Below are 17000 nucleotides of genomic sequence, written 5' to 3'. Positions count from 1 at the left end.
TTATGTGCTCTGGTTTTCGCAAAATTTACGAACTTATTTACGAACAATACTTTTAAATTAATTAATGAATTTGTTTATATTGTAGATAAAATATATTATATATAATATATATATATATATAGTTTTTATATTCGATTCGCGATAACTTATGTTTTCTTATAAGCTTATTATTTTTTTTTGTTTAGCAACTTTTATAGAACAGAAAAATTACAGAAAGTTAAAGAAAAATTGTGTTTTTAGGTTTTGTATTGATTTATACAAACATATTTTATTAGTAGCTAATTAAAATATAATATAATATAATACTTTTTAAAGTGTGGAGCCGAAAATAAAGCTGGTGCCTCGGTAGTTCGAACATCTGACAAATAATTCTCTGGCAACTCTATGACTGAAGGAGATCAGATGTTGAAGTGAACTTGTAAAAATAGATCTAAAATGCTTAGAATCTTTGAAGAAAAACCATGGATAGAAGTCTTCTGTGATTGCCCCTGTAGATATACATTTTTTATTAGCCCTGGTTTAAACTCGAAACCAAACCAAGAAAAGGAAATTATAGAGATGAAAATATATAATCGTAGCAAAATTGAAGTGCCTCTTTTACTCCCGACTTTACTAAAAAATGCCATATATTATATAAAAACACAAGCTATATATATGTTGAAATAATTCGTTCTTGAAGATATCGTCTCAAATGGCTGCAAGTTTGCGGAGACTAAAGATAGCTGTTTATGTTATTCACGTATACACACATATCTGAATACCTTAGTATATACCTAAAAAATCCGTTCGATGCACAGAATGCCTAAAGATTCAGCGGGAAGCATTTGATAGAACAATATATTTTTTTAAATAAAACTTTTCGCAGACTAATATGAAAATTTTGGTTAGTAAAATATTTTATTGGTGCATAACAAAAGGTTTGTCGTCAATAAAAAATATTTTATAAAGACCAATTTTAAAGTACCAAATTCAAATCCACCTTTTGCTGTTCGTTTTAATTAATTTATTATAATGTGATCGTCTTAAAATTAATACATTTACAAATGTGGTCATGTGAACAAATGGATACAAGTGGATCACGCGAATTCCGCGTTGTTATTTTTTCCACGTTTTCACGGAACTCCTCTATAATTAAATCAGTATTTAAAAATAGACACATTTGCCTATATAGCGTAAATAAACGTAATCATAAATACAGACGATAAGTGATGTGTGCTAATCTAAATAATTGTATACATTATTATTAATACAATAAATTGCTCTTAAGCAATAAGTAGCGTACTTATAGTATTACAACAGAATAAAATACAGTTTACGTCAAATTAAAGTACTTTTGCATTAAAATTATAAACAAAAAACGATTATATCATGCATAAATTATTCTATCTTACAGTTAATCATAACGGCTGCTTTAAGTAATACTTATATTACTTAGGTTGATAGTTTTGCCATATTTTAGAAAAAAAAAACACATTAAACTCAAGTTCTAAAATATCCAAGTTTAAGGACAGCACAGAATTTGGCCAGCATGCATTTGCAGGAGTACCTCAGGTATGTTTTGGACTCATACTCTTCTTTAACATATGTGTAAGAAAAATAAAACTAAAAATATTATAGTAAGAACATAACAAGTGAAGGAAAAAAAGCAGTGCTGTTAGTTTTTTATATATTGCGATGAATTTTCTTAATCTGGCAGTCTGGCAGTCAGTCAGTCAGTCAGTCAGACGGAAATGTGGTATTAAAATATAACGCCGTTATAATAAAATTCAATCTTTTACAAATATAAGCTGATGGATGAAGTATTGAATTAGAACGGCAGCTATTTCTAACTCTATCGGTGAAATTATGAATGAATTTATATATTTTAAAACGTTCTAAATTTCTGAAAGCCTTTTTATATATATGAACTCAACTAGAATCGGTCCTAAGCGGGGCTTTGCCTATAAGTTTATAATTAAATCGCGAAGCTTTCTAAATTGTGCAAAAGCTTATTGGTACAAGACACATTTTTATAGGGCTTAGGGCTGTTCCAAGTCTCTCTTTTATAGCTCACGAGGTCTCGACTTTCATACGAACGGACGGACAGCACAAGATCGACTCGGCTATCGGTCCTGTTAATATATGGGTATACTCTATATAGTTGGAAATTTAACCTTTTATCTGTTTTATAGATACTTAATACAAAGGAATATAATATTCCATGTATACTACGATTACACGTTTGAACTGTTTTGTCTTTGCCTTTCGAAGAAATCATTAAATATGGAAACAAAAGATCGAAATCGAAAGTTAAAAGATCCCTTTTTTGTTTCAGTATTATATAACTTTTGCGTAGTAATTTTCTGCAAAACCTAATACAAACAAGTAAATTTTGTAACGTCAAACGACGTTACACGTTATAAAATGACTGACTGTATTATTATGTATTACATGTTTCATAAGCACTGCGATCATGTTGAAATTCACCAGAAGAAGCATGGGTTTGGCAATTTATTTATTTATGTTTTTGAAAATTCTACTTATAAAATTATTTGCAAACGCTGACTTTTATACATACGTGCAGCTCTAATTATACCTTCTATCCATGGCATAAACTAAGAATGTTATTATGTCATGTTTGAAGTTTTTACTGTTATTCGTTTATTAGCTGGAGTCAAGTTGGTACCGGCATGATACTGCAGAAAGCATGCGCAATTCCCTCCAGGAAGGGGAGCTTATTTTTTGTCAGCTGGCTTTGAGTTCAACTAACAGAGAACTTTACTTGGACGGAAAAGCTCAATGAAGCTTAAAAATCGATACATTCATTTTATTCCGTGAAAACTCTTAAATATACAATATCATACAAATCTTATAAGTTAGTAATTTTATGTTCATGTACTGTGTGTGAATAAAATAAGCAAAGCTAAACATTGTCAAAAAAAAGTTGGCATGTGCTTCATCCTGCTATACACCGCCAATAAAAGAAAATCCATAGGAAAGCGATTAATATTTGTGAATACTTTTTAACTTGTTCAATAAAATATAAATAAATTCGTTTAAAGTTCACATTTTTCCAAGTAGATTCCACATTCTCCTGGTATGTATAAATTTATTTAGAAAAAAAGCCAGTTTTAACAGCCACCAACTTAGGCGGTGAGTTGTGAGACACAAAACTTGGACAGAAGTTTCCTTGAATATAAAATGTACGTACAGATATTTTGTTTCATTCTAAAGAGAAAATAACCATTTAAAGCTAGATTTTGGAAAGGCTATTAGTTTTAAATCCTCACTTTCTGGTCATATCTTACACGATTTACCAATTAGCATTGGACGTTGTGTAAAGTACTAATTTCAAAGAAAAGGTATTTTTCAAATGATGGAAGTAACTTATTTTGTTTCTATGCCGAATAAACTAATAATTAGGCACCTGTATAAGGCTTTACAAGACAACATAAAATAATATTATATCTGGGAATTCCAATTTATAAAACACATTACAAGAAAATCGATAAAATTCCATATGCCTGTCGTTTATTGTGCATACATTTCCGGCTCAGATGTAAATGTAGATTACCGTCTTTGTATTAAGTCGACAAATTGAATGTGCTAGAAAGATTAATATAACGGGTGTCCTCTATGATTGTGCAACATTTTTAAATACAATGCAAATTCAATGTCTTTATAGGCTTGGAATATTTTTTGTTACAGCTTAACAACACTTTAAAAAGTAGTAGCTAAAAAAAAAACCTCATTGACGGAACTGACGGAAAGGAATACCCCAAATACACATATTATTTATGCTTAAGGGACTGTTTACAATGGTGTTTACTTCTGGTGAAATTTTACAAGTCACAATAAAATGTGTTCTGAATTTCTTGATGTATAAGAAGAAGATAAGATCCCTAAACAGCTGACGCGGACATAACGAATGAAGAACCAGCGTTGCCGTTATGCCTATTTACAGATTTTTTGATTTTCAAAGAAACAGCAATTGTGTTAAATGAGACATATTTTTGGGTATATGCGTATACTAATTTTGTTCGCCCAGAGTGAAAAACATATGAGATGTTTCCGATGTTTTGGTGATAGTTGCGTATGTATGTATGTACTTACAATTCTCGTCAGATTTCCAAACCATCAAAATTTTACTTGCTAACAAAAAACTACCGACTAATCGAAATAGCTCATGTTAAAGTAATAGCACGTTTATGTGCTATAGTATCAATAAGAAACACAACGAGACTAAAAATGTTCGAATTCCATTGTTTGTATGGGAGTTAAACATATCATCGTTGTTTTCTATGCGTTGTATCAGTTTTATTTATTTACTTATTGGTATTTATCTGACACAAATATATTTTTGTATTTAAAACATAATACTGTTGGTTTTGTTTGGGATCTTAAACAATTTCAGAACTGCTCATATACGAGATCTGAGATTTTAGAAGATATGTATGTACAATTTTGGGAAACAACAACTTTAAGGAAAGGCTCCTTTTAGAAATCTGTGTAGAAATTTCGTTATCCGACATTAATGGGCACAAAGAAGAATAATTTTGAATATCGATTTTTATGAAAAATCATGCATCGATGTTTTCATCGATGTTTTTCTAGCTCTTTCTTAAACTGTGCCTGTTAAAATATTTTTTTGCGTTTTAGAGCGCCCAAAATGATCTGTATATTCCGTTTATAGTCAACTGATGATTTGGGCTATAGGCATTTACTATGCGTTCCGTAAGTCGCTCTAAAGATGCGTTCAAATGTACCCACTGTTTTTTGTATTATGTGGATTTTCTAGATATGGCTAAGCAATGCAATGCCTTTATTTTTTTTTTAGAAACGACGAAAATGCATCCGCGCCCGACGATGGAAATCAATCATGCCAGCCTTCTTCCAATCAAGATCAGTACCTAAATCCTAACCGCAATTGCCAGAAAAACCTGTTGAGGCTTTACCCACCACCCCCATCTAAACCACCGCCGCTCATTGGTGCCATCCTGCAAACCCGTCTTCTACATCAGATAAGCCCGTCCGCAATCGCAGAAGCGGATGCAGACTTGAATGCAGTAGGGGAGCTTCTATACCCAAATGTCCTGCAGCGGTCAGCAACTTTGCCAGCAAAACACAACCGCTTAGGGGTTCGAAGCCGCGTGACCTTTAAGGTCCCTTCGTCTAAACTCCCTGCTCACGATTCGTATTCTCATCAACCCCGAAATCAGGTTGCAGTCGCTGAAAAGGACGGAATATTGGTAGACGTCAAGGCGAAAGATTCCGTCAAGATGACTTCTGAGGATTTGCTGCAGCCAGGTCATGTTGTAAAGGAGCGTTGGAAGGTGTGTTTTATATTTAATGCGTACATACATAGGCGTCCATAATTCCACACATTGACTTAGATATATGTATGTATTTATTTTATTTAAATTGTATACCTTGCAGGTTGTCCGTAAAATTGGTGGAGGCGGCTTTGGAGAGATATACGAGGGTCAAGATCTTATTACCCGTGAACAAGTCGCACTTAAAGTAGAGTCCGCCCGCCAGCCTAAGCAGGTGCTGAAAATGGAAGTCGCAGTTCTTAAGAAATTGCAGGGAAAGGAGCACGTATGTCGATTCATCGGATGTGGGCGGAATGATCGATTTAACTATGTGGTGATGCAGCTCCAAGGAAAGAATTTAGCTGAACTGCGACGCGCTCAGCCGCGAGGCGCATTTTCGCTTAGTACAACACTTAGGTTAGGGTTACAAATTTTAAAGGCCATTGAGTCCATCCATTCAGTGGGATTTCTTCATCGTGATATTAAACCGGTAATAGCAGAAATTTTGTTATGTTCACAATATTTTCGGGTGGTCAAACAAAAAATCTAAATAATTGTTCTTCTGCATTTTAGAGCAATTTTTCTGTGGGTCGTTTGCCTTATAATTGTCGACGCGTCTATATGCTTGACTTCGGATTGGCGCGTCAGTACACCACTGGCACAGGGGAAGTGCGGTGTCCAAGAGCTGCTGCAGGTTTTCGCGGCACGGTTCGTTATGCTTCTATTAATGCGCACCGAAATAGAGAAATGGGACGCCACGATGATCTGTGGTCATTGTTTTATATGCTCGTTGAGTTTGTAAATGGGCAGCTGCCATGGCGAAAAATTAAAGACAAGGAACAAGTTGGGTTGACAAAGGAAAAATATGACCACAGAATACTGTTAAAGCATTTGCCGTCTGATTTGAAGCAATTTCTGGAGCACATTCAATCTCTTACATATGCAGACCGCCCAGACTACGCGGTAAGTCGAAGATAATCCCAAAAGATAATTTTATACAATAAAATAAAATTTAATCATCTATAGATGCTTATTGGCTTGTTCGAGAGGTGTATGAAAAGACGTGGGGTCAAAGAGTCGGATCCATATGACTGGGAAAAAGTGGATTCCACTGCAATTGGAAACATAAGTGCAACAGGCAATCCATCAATTCCTATAAAAAACGATTATATGCACGGAAATATTACGCAAATGACGGTGGCAGCATCTAACGCAAGTGGCACCGAATACGTAAGTTATTTTATAATTTGGTTTGGTGTACTGGCCGATATTTACAAAGCAAATAAGTAAAATATAGTAAATATTGTGTATATTACGATACTATGCATATATATATATAAGTCCGTTAGTTATATTTTCTTACAATTCACTTATTTAATGATGAAAACTCACGTTGTGACGAAGGGCACCGCGAGCTTCGAAGAAGAAGATTCGTAACGGCCATACATATATTTGCACTATGCAGACACTTCGGGAGACTGCAAAAATTGCTCCATTAGCTTGCGTAAAGTTGAGAGAATCGAAATATTTTAAAAATTTCGTTGAAAAATGTTTAATTATTGTTTTATATAAATATGGGTTGTTGTGTAGTAATAATGTTTTGAATCTTAAACTAGCAGTACCAGCTCCAAGTCAAAATTAGATCGCAAAACTAAAAAATACGAAACTAAAATTTTCTATTGATGCAATATTACTAAGGACACCTATATTTTCAACAGTTTAACAGTCTTTGTCTTACAAATATTTGTTCTGGCACACCGTGTGAACCCAAAAAGCCAACAAAGCTCAATTCGCATAAACGGAATTATAGGAGCTAGGATTCCAAAAACAGACGCTAACGGCCAAGAGCCTAAAAAAACTGCCACGCACACACATTTGAAAAAGATTGCCAATTGCCAATTTCTACATAACTCTTTTGAAAAATTTCTTCCAAATTTTCGATTGTTTTATTTTTGTTGTCAATTTCTATTGAAGCGCTAAAAAATTTTTAGTATCTACTCATATCTGCAAATATTTAGCCTTGTAACTAAATATTTTAAAACCAGCGTTTAGAATCAAAAGTTAATTATTTGTAAATGTGTCGATTAGTCGTAACTAAATTTTATATTACACATTTTTTGAGTTGATGGATATATAGTAATTCTTCCTCCCCTAATAGGTGTGTTTGTTTTATGTGCGAATTAAATGTTTTAAGAAAAACGGCTCAATTAATTTGGCTTGCCGAAAGCAACATCCTCCCTCTTTTGACTCTTTATCTATATTCTCCATTTTAACAGATACGAAAGCGGGCCGAAATCGAAACCGCTCATATAACTGCGACCGATCCCCTTAACATAAAAGAAAAAGTAAGTGAAGCAAAGCTAAATCAGAATTGGATTTTGGTAAAAATAAATTGTAATATATTAAAGGTTGATAAAAACTGCAATGCAACTTCACTGGCACAGCCAGTAAAAGGATCTGGCGAAGCCCTGACACAACATGGTAATACTGCAAATAATCAAAATATCACATCAAAAGGACTGCAACAGCCATCTACGTTAACAAACTCCCAAGTAGCCATACCAAATATCCAAAGTGCACCAATCAAGTCATCAATGATTGAAAGAGAGGATGTACAGGTAATGTTACCACATTCAGCATTTCATGCAAAGAACTATCAACCGCAAACGGGAAGGGATGTTTTTCATAATTAATTACAATTACTTCGTATTGGGGTGTCAACTAATATGTCCATATGAAGATAAACATTGTAAACAAACATCATGTTGACAAATCTACTTTTTCATTTATGGATTAGGAAACAACATTTCCCGAAAGAACAGTTTACACTTAAATTGCTTAATATGTCTTACAGTCATAGTGTAAGGTTTTCGATTTTTGAACCCTCTGCTCTTGCCAGTCATTTTTAAATTCGTCGCACGTAAATTAAAGGGGGTAACCGACCAAGCATATTTAGAATTCCTCTAAGAGTAACGGATATAATTAGGGTTTATCTTGTAGTGTCATACACGGTAACGCCCTTGAACCTTGCCTTGTGTTTCTAAACTACATTTTTTACAGTATACGAAGCTGGAAGAGAGGGTACCGACAAAATTTATGAAACCAAATGGAGAGTGTGATAATGTTGATATAGCTGCAAAGTGTGTTTTTGATCAAAAGAACGTTGAATCAAATGACACTGACATAGCTGGCAGAGCTTCCTTAAGCGGGATCGAACAGCATCAAAAGTCGCAAATAAAAAAACATAATTCACCAGAGATTACTAATAAGCACATACAGAGGACAGGGGCAGTAATAAACGATAAAACCTCTGAAGTCAATCGGTCAACGGAGGAACAAAAATCTACGTTTGGGCGACTACGTGTGCTAACAGCTCCGCCAATGAGTGTACATGATCTAACAACGGGTGGAGGCCATAGCCAACAAGTGTCAGATTTAACTGGAAAACAAGATCCATATGCTGCCACCACCAATGCTGCCCCAATAGGTATAAACAGCACGTCTACAAAATTTGGCAGCCAGCATGGTCAAATTTTTGGACTGGCAGCCATGCCGCCGATTAATCGCCGTTCTGCAACCTCTACAAATTTACGGCCATCTTCCTCGGCAAGTCAAAGGGTTAATAGTGGGTCGGCAATTGCAGGAGGAGTTGGTAACGGAAGCAACACTGCCAGAAGTAGCGTTGCAGGTGACCATTCGGTCACCCAATTTGCTTTAATAGACGACGAGAACGTTTCAGCTTTGCAGCAAGTAACCAAAGGAGGTGCTCTCACGTTGGCATCGCAATGGAAGAGTCAGTTCGATGATTCCGAGGATACTACGGATAACGAATGGAATAGAGAACACCAGGTAAGTTTGAAGACTAAAAAATACTATACTTAAAATGTCTCTCGTATATAAGCCTTTTTCATAATATTCGAATAATGTTAACTTATATCACAATCATGGGCTTATAATGAAAAATGTGGCCACATGTTTTTGATTGTTGTAAATTAATAAACACGTGATGAATATATCAAGTAAATTTTGCCTCACAGTTGCAACCCAATTTGGAGCAATTGATTAAACTGGATATTTCATTGCCCTTAACTGAAGCCAAACCATTTCCGCAAAATGTCGTCGCTGATTCAGGCAAATTAATTAATCCTCCAGCCGAAGCAAAGGAGAGACCGAATAGGTAAGTCTTATACATATAAAAAGTAATCATTTTTATGTCAAAGGTGACACAATAGAACTTAAGTGAAGTTAAGATCACTTCAAATCAAAGCCCGTTCCCAACATGTTCTGTGAAACGTACGGATATCTATTAACGCCGAAACAAACATTCGCATCGTCTGTCTATGGAGTCTGCATGCTTAATCTCAACTTACTAGCTGTTATAGTTCCTCAGATCATAGCGTTGATACGGACGAACTACTCGAATATTGATCCCTGTATGTATTTTATAGTAGTATTTTTTTTTTTAATATATTTTCATAATTTTTGTAGTCGTGTAAATTTCTATTGATTTGAAACAAAAATGTTGCTAGGCCCACTATAACGCTCTAAAGCCGCCAAAGCAGTCACGCCCACACTTTGGAACAAATTTTAAATTTTTTCTTATTGTATTCCTCAATATATCCCAGAAAAATGATAAAATTTTGCGTTAGCACTCACACTAGCTGAGAAACGGGTTTCAGATAGTCAGGGAACTTGAATATTGCATTTTCTCTTGTTTCATATTATTATTAGCCTAGTAAATTCATTTCGATTTAATCAAAAACTTTTTGCCACGGCCACTCTAACGACTTCAAATCGTCAGTTTTTCTCATTATATTCTCCAACATCTATTGATATGTCAGAAAATTTATGACATTTCCCGTTCTAAATTCCACTAACTGAGGAACGATCTGATCTGATAGTCGGGAACTGGACTATAGTGTTCCCTCTTGTTTTATATATAAACTATATAAGCTATGAAATATAATGTGCTCATTATAGGTACACACTAAACATAACTGGAATTGAGAATTATGAAGCTTTGAGAACCTCCATACCAAACTGCTGGTCCGAGCCTGCAATGGGTAATGTATTACGAAAAGGCTTGGAGCCTCCGGCTGTGCAACAAGCCGCATTTGATGACACAGTAAGCATATTTAACAAATCTCTACCGGTGGTAATATTTATATATTTGCATGCATTAATTTTCTTTTTTTTTTACCCTTAACGGAAGACATTTTAAGTAAATTAGTTTAAGATAGCATAAATTTAATTAACCACTTTGCCAAAAAAAACCTGGGGGTAATGTATTTATATTTATTTAAATTTTTAGGTATATCGTATGGATATTGCGAGGAATGTCTGTGTGCGAGAAACATATTCGGAAATCACTCATTTGGCTAGGCCCAGCACTTCGTCGGTTTTAAGGAATATACTACCATCTCCTTTAAAAAATGATTCAGCACTTCAACATAGTACGAATGACAGTATAGATAAATCGAAACATCGGAACAGCCTTCCCAATGTTTCATTTAGCGAATTTTTTGACGACCTACAAATGAAACTAAATTCCGGCGGAATGCTTGCTGAGGACGCTAAAATGCCTTGGCGAGTACAGACTAAGGCATGCCAAGAACAAAACTCAGATTTAGGATCTGTGATCCAGGAAAACCACGGTTGCATTAGTGGGCGACTAGAAATTCGTGTTATTCCCAAAGGTAATTATACATTGTTATTATCTTTGTGGCTTTCCTAGCAACAATCAATTTGTTGAAATAATTTACCTATTTAAAATGTAGTGGGTATTAATATAATCTATATGGACTAATGGTTTGTGTTTTGTTCGTGGCCAAAATGTTTTTGACTTATCGATAGATATTAGGAAACCCAATGATATACAGGCATGCTCCGGTAATCGTAATATTTCCTCCATTTCGTTTTTAGGTGCCCTGATTTTTGAAAAAATTTTGCTATCGGAATGTTTTGTAAACGTACTTTTGTCGACGTATTTATAACATCTTGCCGACAGCAAAATTTTTTTGTTAAATTTGAAGTGGGTTCAGAAAAAAATATTTTTTATAAACTAAGTAGGTTGCAGATGATCTGGTTGTGATGTGGAATAAACATCAATAGACCACTGAGTAAACTATTTATTTCCCTTGGTAAATAAGAATTCGAAAACCGTAGCACCGATTTTTCGAATTCAATTCGAAATCGTAAAATTCTTACGAATTTATTTATACATTATCAACTAGATCACGTATTCACAGCAGCATTTTTAAGTTGCCAAAGTTTTTTTAATTGAGTCATATTAAAATCAAATCTTCTGTTAATATAGCTTTGCTTGGATCTATTTTCCAATTAGTTATAAAATTTGTTTCTTAAAGAAGAATAACACATTTCTGGTTCCCCAAACAGATACCTCCCATCCGGATGATTCTGTTTACTATGATGCAATGGGAGCTGTTAAAAATACTCCAACCGCTAATGAAGGACACGACCATTCTGATCAAGCCGTTAATAACTGTGATGAAATGGAGGCAACATCTGCCGTAATAACTTTCCCAAAAAAAGCAATCAGCAAAATTATGTCACCACCCGGCAGTGATGTCACCGAAGAGCGAATCGGAGCTAGTTTATGTAGCCTTTATTCTGCGGGGGTCAATAAACTAAAGTTAAATGGAAACACTTCTACCAGAACTCAATTTAAAAAAGGCAGCACTGACGGTTTCGGCGAGAATGAGTCAGGAGTTGATTTTCCGCTGTTGAATCCAAGCAAAATTCCAGTACGCCAATCAAAATGTGCATCATGGGCAGGTGCTGAATTTATAAGTGCATCTAAGACACTTGAGTCCGTAGAAGTCCCACAGGAAATCCCTTACCATCCACAGTCTGATACGACATATTCTGTAATGGATACTATACCTGTTCGGAAAACCACTTACTCCATTGCTTTAGAATGCCCTCCTAATATATCAGATCTTACACCAGGTTTGTCATACTTTTATTGTAAATTATGACTGTTTTCAATATTTTCGTAAATAAACCTTTATGTAATTATTAACGTATCTTCACGTATAATTTCACATCCTAAATTGTATATAGTCTACAAAATTGGGTTATTTATAATAATACTAATGGATTATATTTTTGTTTTTTCTAAATGTGTCTATTGTAAAAATGTGTCTATTGTAAATTGAAGGGTTTATAGTGGGTTTATAAAAATTGACCTGAAAAGAGACCTATTGGGCACGGATGAAATTGTCAGATGTGATTTATTTATATAACTATAAAAGAGTTGTCACGAGCACACTTTTGGTATGCTCTTGCATTACATTTATGGGCCAAAACATGAATTATCACCGCATTCATTTGATTTATATTGATTTAGGCTTACGTCGGCGTAGAGAATCAACTGAAGGAAAGTATGTCACGGACCCAACACAATTGCCACTTAAATTCCAAAGACCTCGATCTCGAACTTCTAGCAGGTATGTCCTTATAATGAATGTGTGTAATGAATGCACTCTAGTTGAATATAAATTTTTTAAGAACCCGTGGCATTCCCAATGCAATGCTTGAAAATTCTGATGATAACGAGACTGTAATGAGCGCGGAAAAAGCTGGACATGGTCATGTCGTCAAAAGCGCAGGAGTAAATAATTTTACAACTAGTGAAAATTCTGCTGACCTACACCCTAAATGCACCATTTCACCACCACCGGGGGATCCAAAAATTGAAAATAGTGCGCGTCTTCGTCGTTACAGGCATAATATAGACTAATCGTATAACTTCAGGCTAAGTAAAGTATGTATAGGCTCCAGAGCAGTGCATCATGGTGGTTTAAGTATAAAAGCTGTGTGACAAGTAGAATCATTGGAAATTAAGTTCTTTATTCAGTCAATATTCAATATTCGTTTTCAGCATTTTTTTGTAGCTAGAAACAAAATATCGTATTTTTGCCTTTTTCAATTAAACATTTATGTTACCCATAAACGGACACAATAGGTTTTATACGCTTTCGAAAATAACACTTGGATTTACCCAAATTATAACCTAATAGATTTTTGTCCAGCTCCAAAATTGGATACTAACATGCATTTTGGTTGCAAAAATTTATTTTTGGTGCTGAATGTAGACCTTCTAAGCTCACAGCGGACAGCCATTGCTAGATCGACTCTGTTGCTGAAGAATACATATATCTAAATGCACTTTCAGGGAAGGCCTGTACATCACCTTCACAGTTGCAAGGGAATACTAACTCAATTTAGATATTTAAACAAACAACTTTTGTTTGTCAAATGGCAATATATCCCAACGCTCTGTATGTTCTGTGGCCATTCATTTCATTTAAATATTATTTCCGTCCTCGGGCTTACTTAATTTAATAGAAAAAAAACTCATAAGATAATTTCCCCAAACATGGTGTTTATATTTAGAAGATAAGAATTGTGAAAACACAAATATTGGATGCCTAGACCGATTGCTCTATTATATAAATTAGAATAACGTAATTTAAAAGTCATGGATTAGGACACATTGCTGTACTTAACTGAAATTTTTTTGGTTTATATATAATAACCTCTGCAATAAAATGCTCCAAGTTTTTCAATCTTTACTTCGTTATTTAGTTTTACAGCTTTTTTCAATGAGCCTATCGTAATTTTAATTTCCGGAATATGTGCAATTTTTGTGTGTCCTGAACCTTGAAAGTGATTTTTATAGAAATAAGTTTTTAAATTTTATTTAAGAATATAAAATATGTTATAAAAACGTTATTTATTTATTGTATATACTCGCTATAATTTTAAAAGTAACAGATAAAATTATACTCTAAAAGTGTAACATTACATTTAATAATAAAGCGTTGGCAGCAATTGTTCTTAAAAACAAGGCAAACCAAATATAAAAGTTAAATTGAAATGTGTATGTTTTTTGATTATTAAGTATCAGTGTTATACCTAATTATAATACCTATTTAATACAAATATGTATTTTTAACAAAATTTGTTCTTAATATTAATTTTTGTTAAAAAGGATTTTGTTAAAAGGACTGAAACTCGGCGATCTTTTTATAAACCTATTAGGTGTGCAAAATAAACAAAGATTCGGTGTGGAAGCTTTAATTTTCGTGATCAACTCATCAGAGGAATCAAGAGCCTTCATCTGTACATTCATAATTGCTTGTAGTGACTCCTGAAAGATTTGATAAAATTAAATTAAAATAACATTTAACATTATTTACACCTAACACATTATAATTTGTATTATTTTCCCATAAAGTAGGTACTTTGTTTTCATTTTTTATATAGAACAAACAGTTCATTCTTACTTATATACCTAGTAAATCATAAAGTAAATCATATTAATTTAAATTTTAAGATTTTGTAGGGAGCACTTCTCTTACATAAACGGTAACTTGTTCCATCGACTATTTTAACAAACGAATATTAATAAACTTCTTTAAAAAATGATAGTCACGATATACATTTTTTTATAACATTTTGGTGCAGCAGCTATGTGATATAATGCACAGATCTGGGCCATTCCGGCTTAAAACTACCCCAAAACTCAAGAACAAGGTGGCGTAATGACCCAGGAAATACGTAAAAATATTATATATAAACTAAATATATTATGTCCTAATGGCCTATTTAACTGAAATAAAATATCTTACCTTTAATTTGCCAATTTCAGTGCGGAGAAGTATGATTTTAGTCTCTCCATTGACTAATGAATCTCTTATGTTATAGATTTCGTTTTGAAGATTTATAAGTGTATCGTCGAAACTGTTTAATGAATTATTTTCGCTAAATACCCTCGATCGCATACCCAATGATGTTTTTCGTATCTGTATTTAAAAAGTGTTTGAAACTTAGCTTACATTACAATAAAGAAATTGGGCTCGGAAAATCGAATTTTTGAAATTTGAAAGCTGGAATCGTTTGCCCATTTTTTGCCCTAATCAGTTTTTTTTCAATGACCAGTTTTTGAGATCTAAGTTGTCAAAAAAGTTCAAACAATTGTGGAAATCCAAAAATTGATTTTTTTAAACATTTTTTTAAAGTCGTATTAACATTGTTTGCCCATAAATAATTTCCTTTGGTCCCCCTTTAAAATTAGTTTTTTTGTTTGCCCATCCTTTAAATTTAGTTATTTTCGTTTGCCATCTTTCGGCGGACAGAAGCTCTTACTTAACAAGCACATGTATTTACGCTACATACATACATACATAGATCGCAGTCCGCTACATGTTTTTTTTTAATATATACATATACATATTCGCTTACAAATCATAAATTTTTCTTGATAAATTGATAAATTTCATGCTAGTAATTTAATTCCAGAATTTTCTTGAACTTGGAGTTTGTTGATGAACTTTCATATAAATGTATATATATAATAATATATATATAATATAAATATATATATATAACACATATATATATATATATATATATATATATATATACATATATATATATAGTTTTTAAGGATGGACAAACGATAAAAACTAATAATAATGATTGGGCATACTCTTTTTTATTGATAATATTTAGTTTTAAGAGATTGGCAAACGCTTTATTCTCTGAGTAGACCGAGATTAACTCAAATGTCTTATATTTTCCAAAGTATAAATTCTTAAAAATTCTAAAGGAAACGTGGGCAAACAATGTTATTGCAATTTAAAAAAAAATTGAAAAAGTCAATTTTTTATTTATTGAAAATTGTTGAACTTTTTCGAAAATTCAGATCTCAAGAACTGGACGTGGGCAAAAAAAAACTAATTTGCAGACAAACAAGCGCAAACGATTCCAGCTTTCAAATTTCAACAATTCAATTTTTCCGACCCCAGCTTTTTTGAGCTCATGGGTATGTGTGTGACTAGAATCTTCATGCTTAATATCAACTTTCGAGTTTTTATAGTTCCCGAGATCACACCGTTCAGATGGATAGACAGACGGACTAACAGTTGCTCGATAATTGACCGACTGCATATGAAATCTTTATTAGTAGTAAGGAAATACGATACCTATACACCTATTATTGTTAACATAGGTGCAAGCGTGTATTCGTTGGGAATCAGATTATCCATCCTTACCTGATTCTTAAGAGTTTCGTCAATGTGAATGGTAGACGTCTTCCGAATTATGTCATGCGAATATTTAAAGTTAACGGGTCCCAAGATCCCGCTCTCTACGAAAAAATGTTTTGCTTTATCAATGCTCGAGTTTAATGGTTGCATTTCTTAGTTTTTATTGGATTAAAAAAGAAGTAAAACGTTGTGTAGATCAATGTTGAAGGAGATCTTCTTATACTGAGTATTTTAATAATTGTCTGAAAAGTTTAAAGGATTTGAGCTTTAAGTAGAATAAAACTTTTTATTACACTTACACATATATAAATAGATATGTTCATATATTGGTTTTTTTTTATATCTTACCCTTTTCTATAAAATATTAATGGCCGAAGATCTGTTCGCATGTTACTTTATGTGAATACTCGACAAGAACAAATATTGAAAACAATACGTAACCCATTAAATGTCTTAAGATATTATTTTCCTGTTAAGTGCTCGAAAATATAACTAGTATTCTATCACTAGTTTTAAGTCATTATACATTATAGCCTCTTTCCACTATATTACCTCTATACACATGTTTAGCATTATATGGCACTCGGTAATATCATAGCTGTTCTGGGCATCACGTTCTTTCCACAATAAATAT

General features: G+C 33.4%; 2 protein-coding genes across 3 annotated transcripts; one reads left to right on the top strand and one right to left on the bottom strand.

The window, feature by feature from the left end:
* Positions 1–1406: 1406 nt before the first annotated feature.
* LOC6619461 (tau-tubulin kinase homolog Asator) lies at positions 1407–14187 on the top strand. Of its 2 annotated transcripts, XM_032723893.1 has the most exons (14): positions 1407–1551; positions 4817–5312; positions 5416–5781; positions 5865–6254; positions 6318–6521; positions 7568–7636; positions 7700–7909; positions 8352–9140; positions 9329–9468; positions 10272–10416; positions 10603–10987; positions 11688–12260; positions 12661–12760; positions 12822–14187. In XM_032723893.1, exons 1-14 carry the CDS (start codon positions 1529–1531, stop codon positions 13051–13053), a joined length of 4122 nt encoding a protein of 1373 aa, XP_032579784.1. In that variant the 5' UTR covers positions 1407–1528; the 3' UTR covers positions 13054–14187. The 2 variants fall into 2 exon arrangements, with proteins under 2 accessions (XP_032579784.1, XP_032579785.1); XM_032723894.1 differs by lacking the exons at positions 1407–1551; positions 9329–9468; positions 10272–10416.
* LOC116801921 lies at positions 13679–16879 on the bottom strand. Its single transcript, XM_032723902.1, is given in 5 exon segments — positions 13679–14347; positions 14350–14466; positions 14948–15121; positions 16373–16608; positions 16715–16879. Coding segments are annotated over 4 exon segments (468 nt in total). The 5' UTR covers positions 16517–16608; positions 16715–16879; the 3' UTR covers positions 13679–14314.
* Positions 16880–17000: the final 121 nt, after the last annotated feature.

The sequence above is a fragment of the Drosophila sechellia genome, chromosome 4 (genome assembly GCF_004382195.2).
Source record: "Drosophila sechellia strain sech25 chromosome 4, ASM438219v1, whole genome shotgun sequence".
NCBI lineage: Eukaryota > Metazoa > Arthropoda > Insecta > Diptera > Drosophilidae > Drosophila > Drosophila sechellia.
The sequence above is the reverse complement of the archived record's forward strand: the minus strand, read 5'-3'. Positions and strand labels throughout refer to the sequence as shown.

What these genes read in the sequence shown, in the direction of transcription:
- LOC6619461 (XM_032723893.1), top strand. Translation starts at nt 1,529, where the DNA reads ATGCATTTGCAGGAGTACCTCAG. An exon ending in CCCTTAACATAAAAGAAAAA is followed by an intron (nt 7,637 to 7,699) that starts GTAAGTGAAGCA and finishes AATATATTAAAG; the next exon opens with GTTGATAAAAACTGCAATGC. An exon ending in AATTCGTGTTATTCCCAAAG is followed by an intron (nt 10,988 to 11,687) that starts GTAATTATACAT and finishes TTCCCCAAACAG; the next exon opens with ATACCTCCCATCCGGATGAT.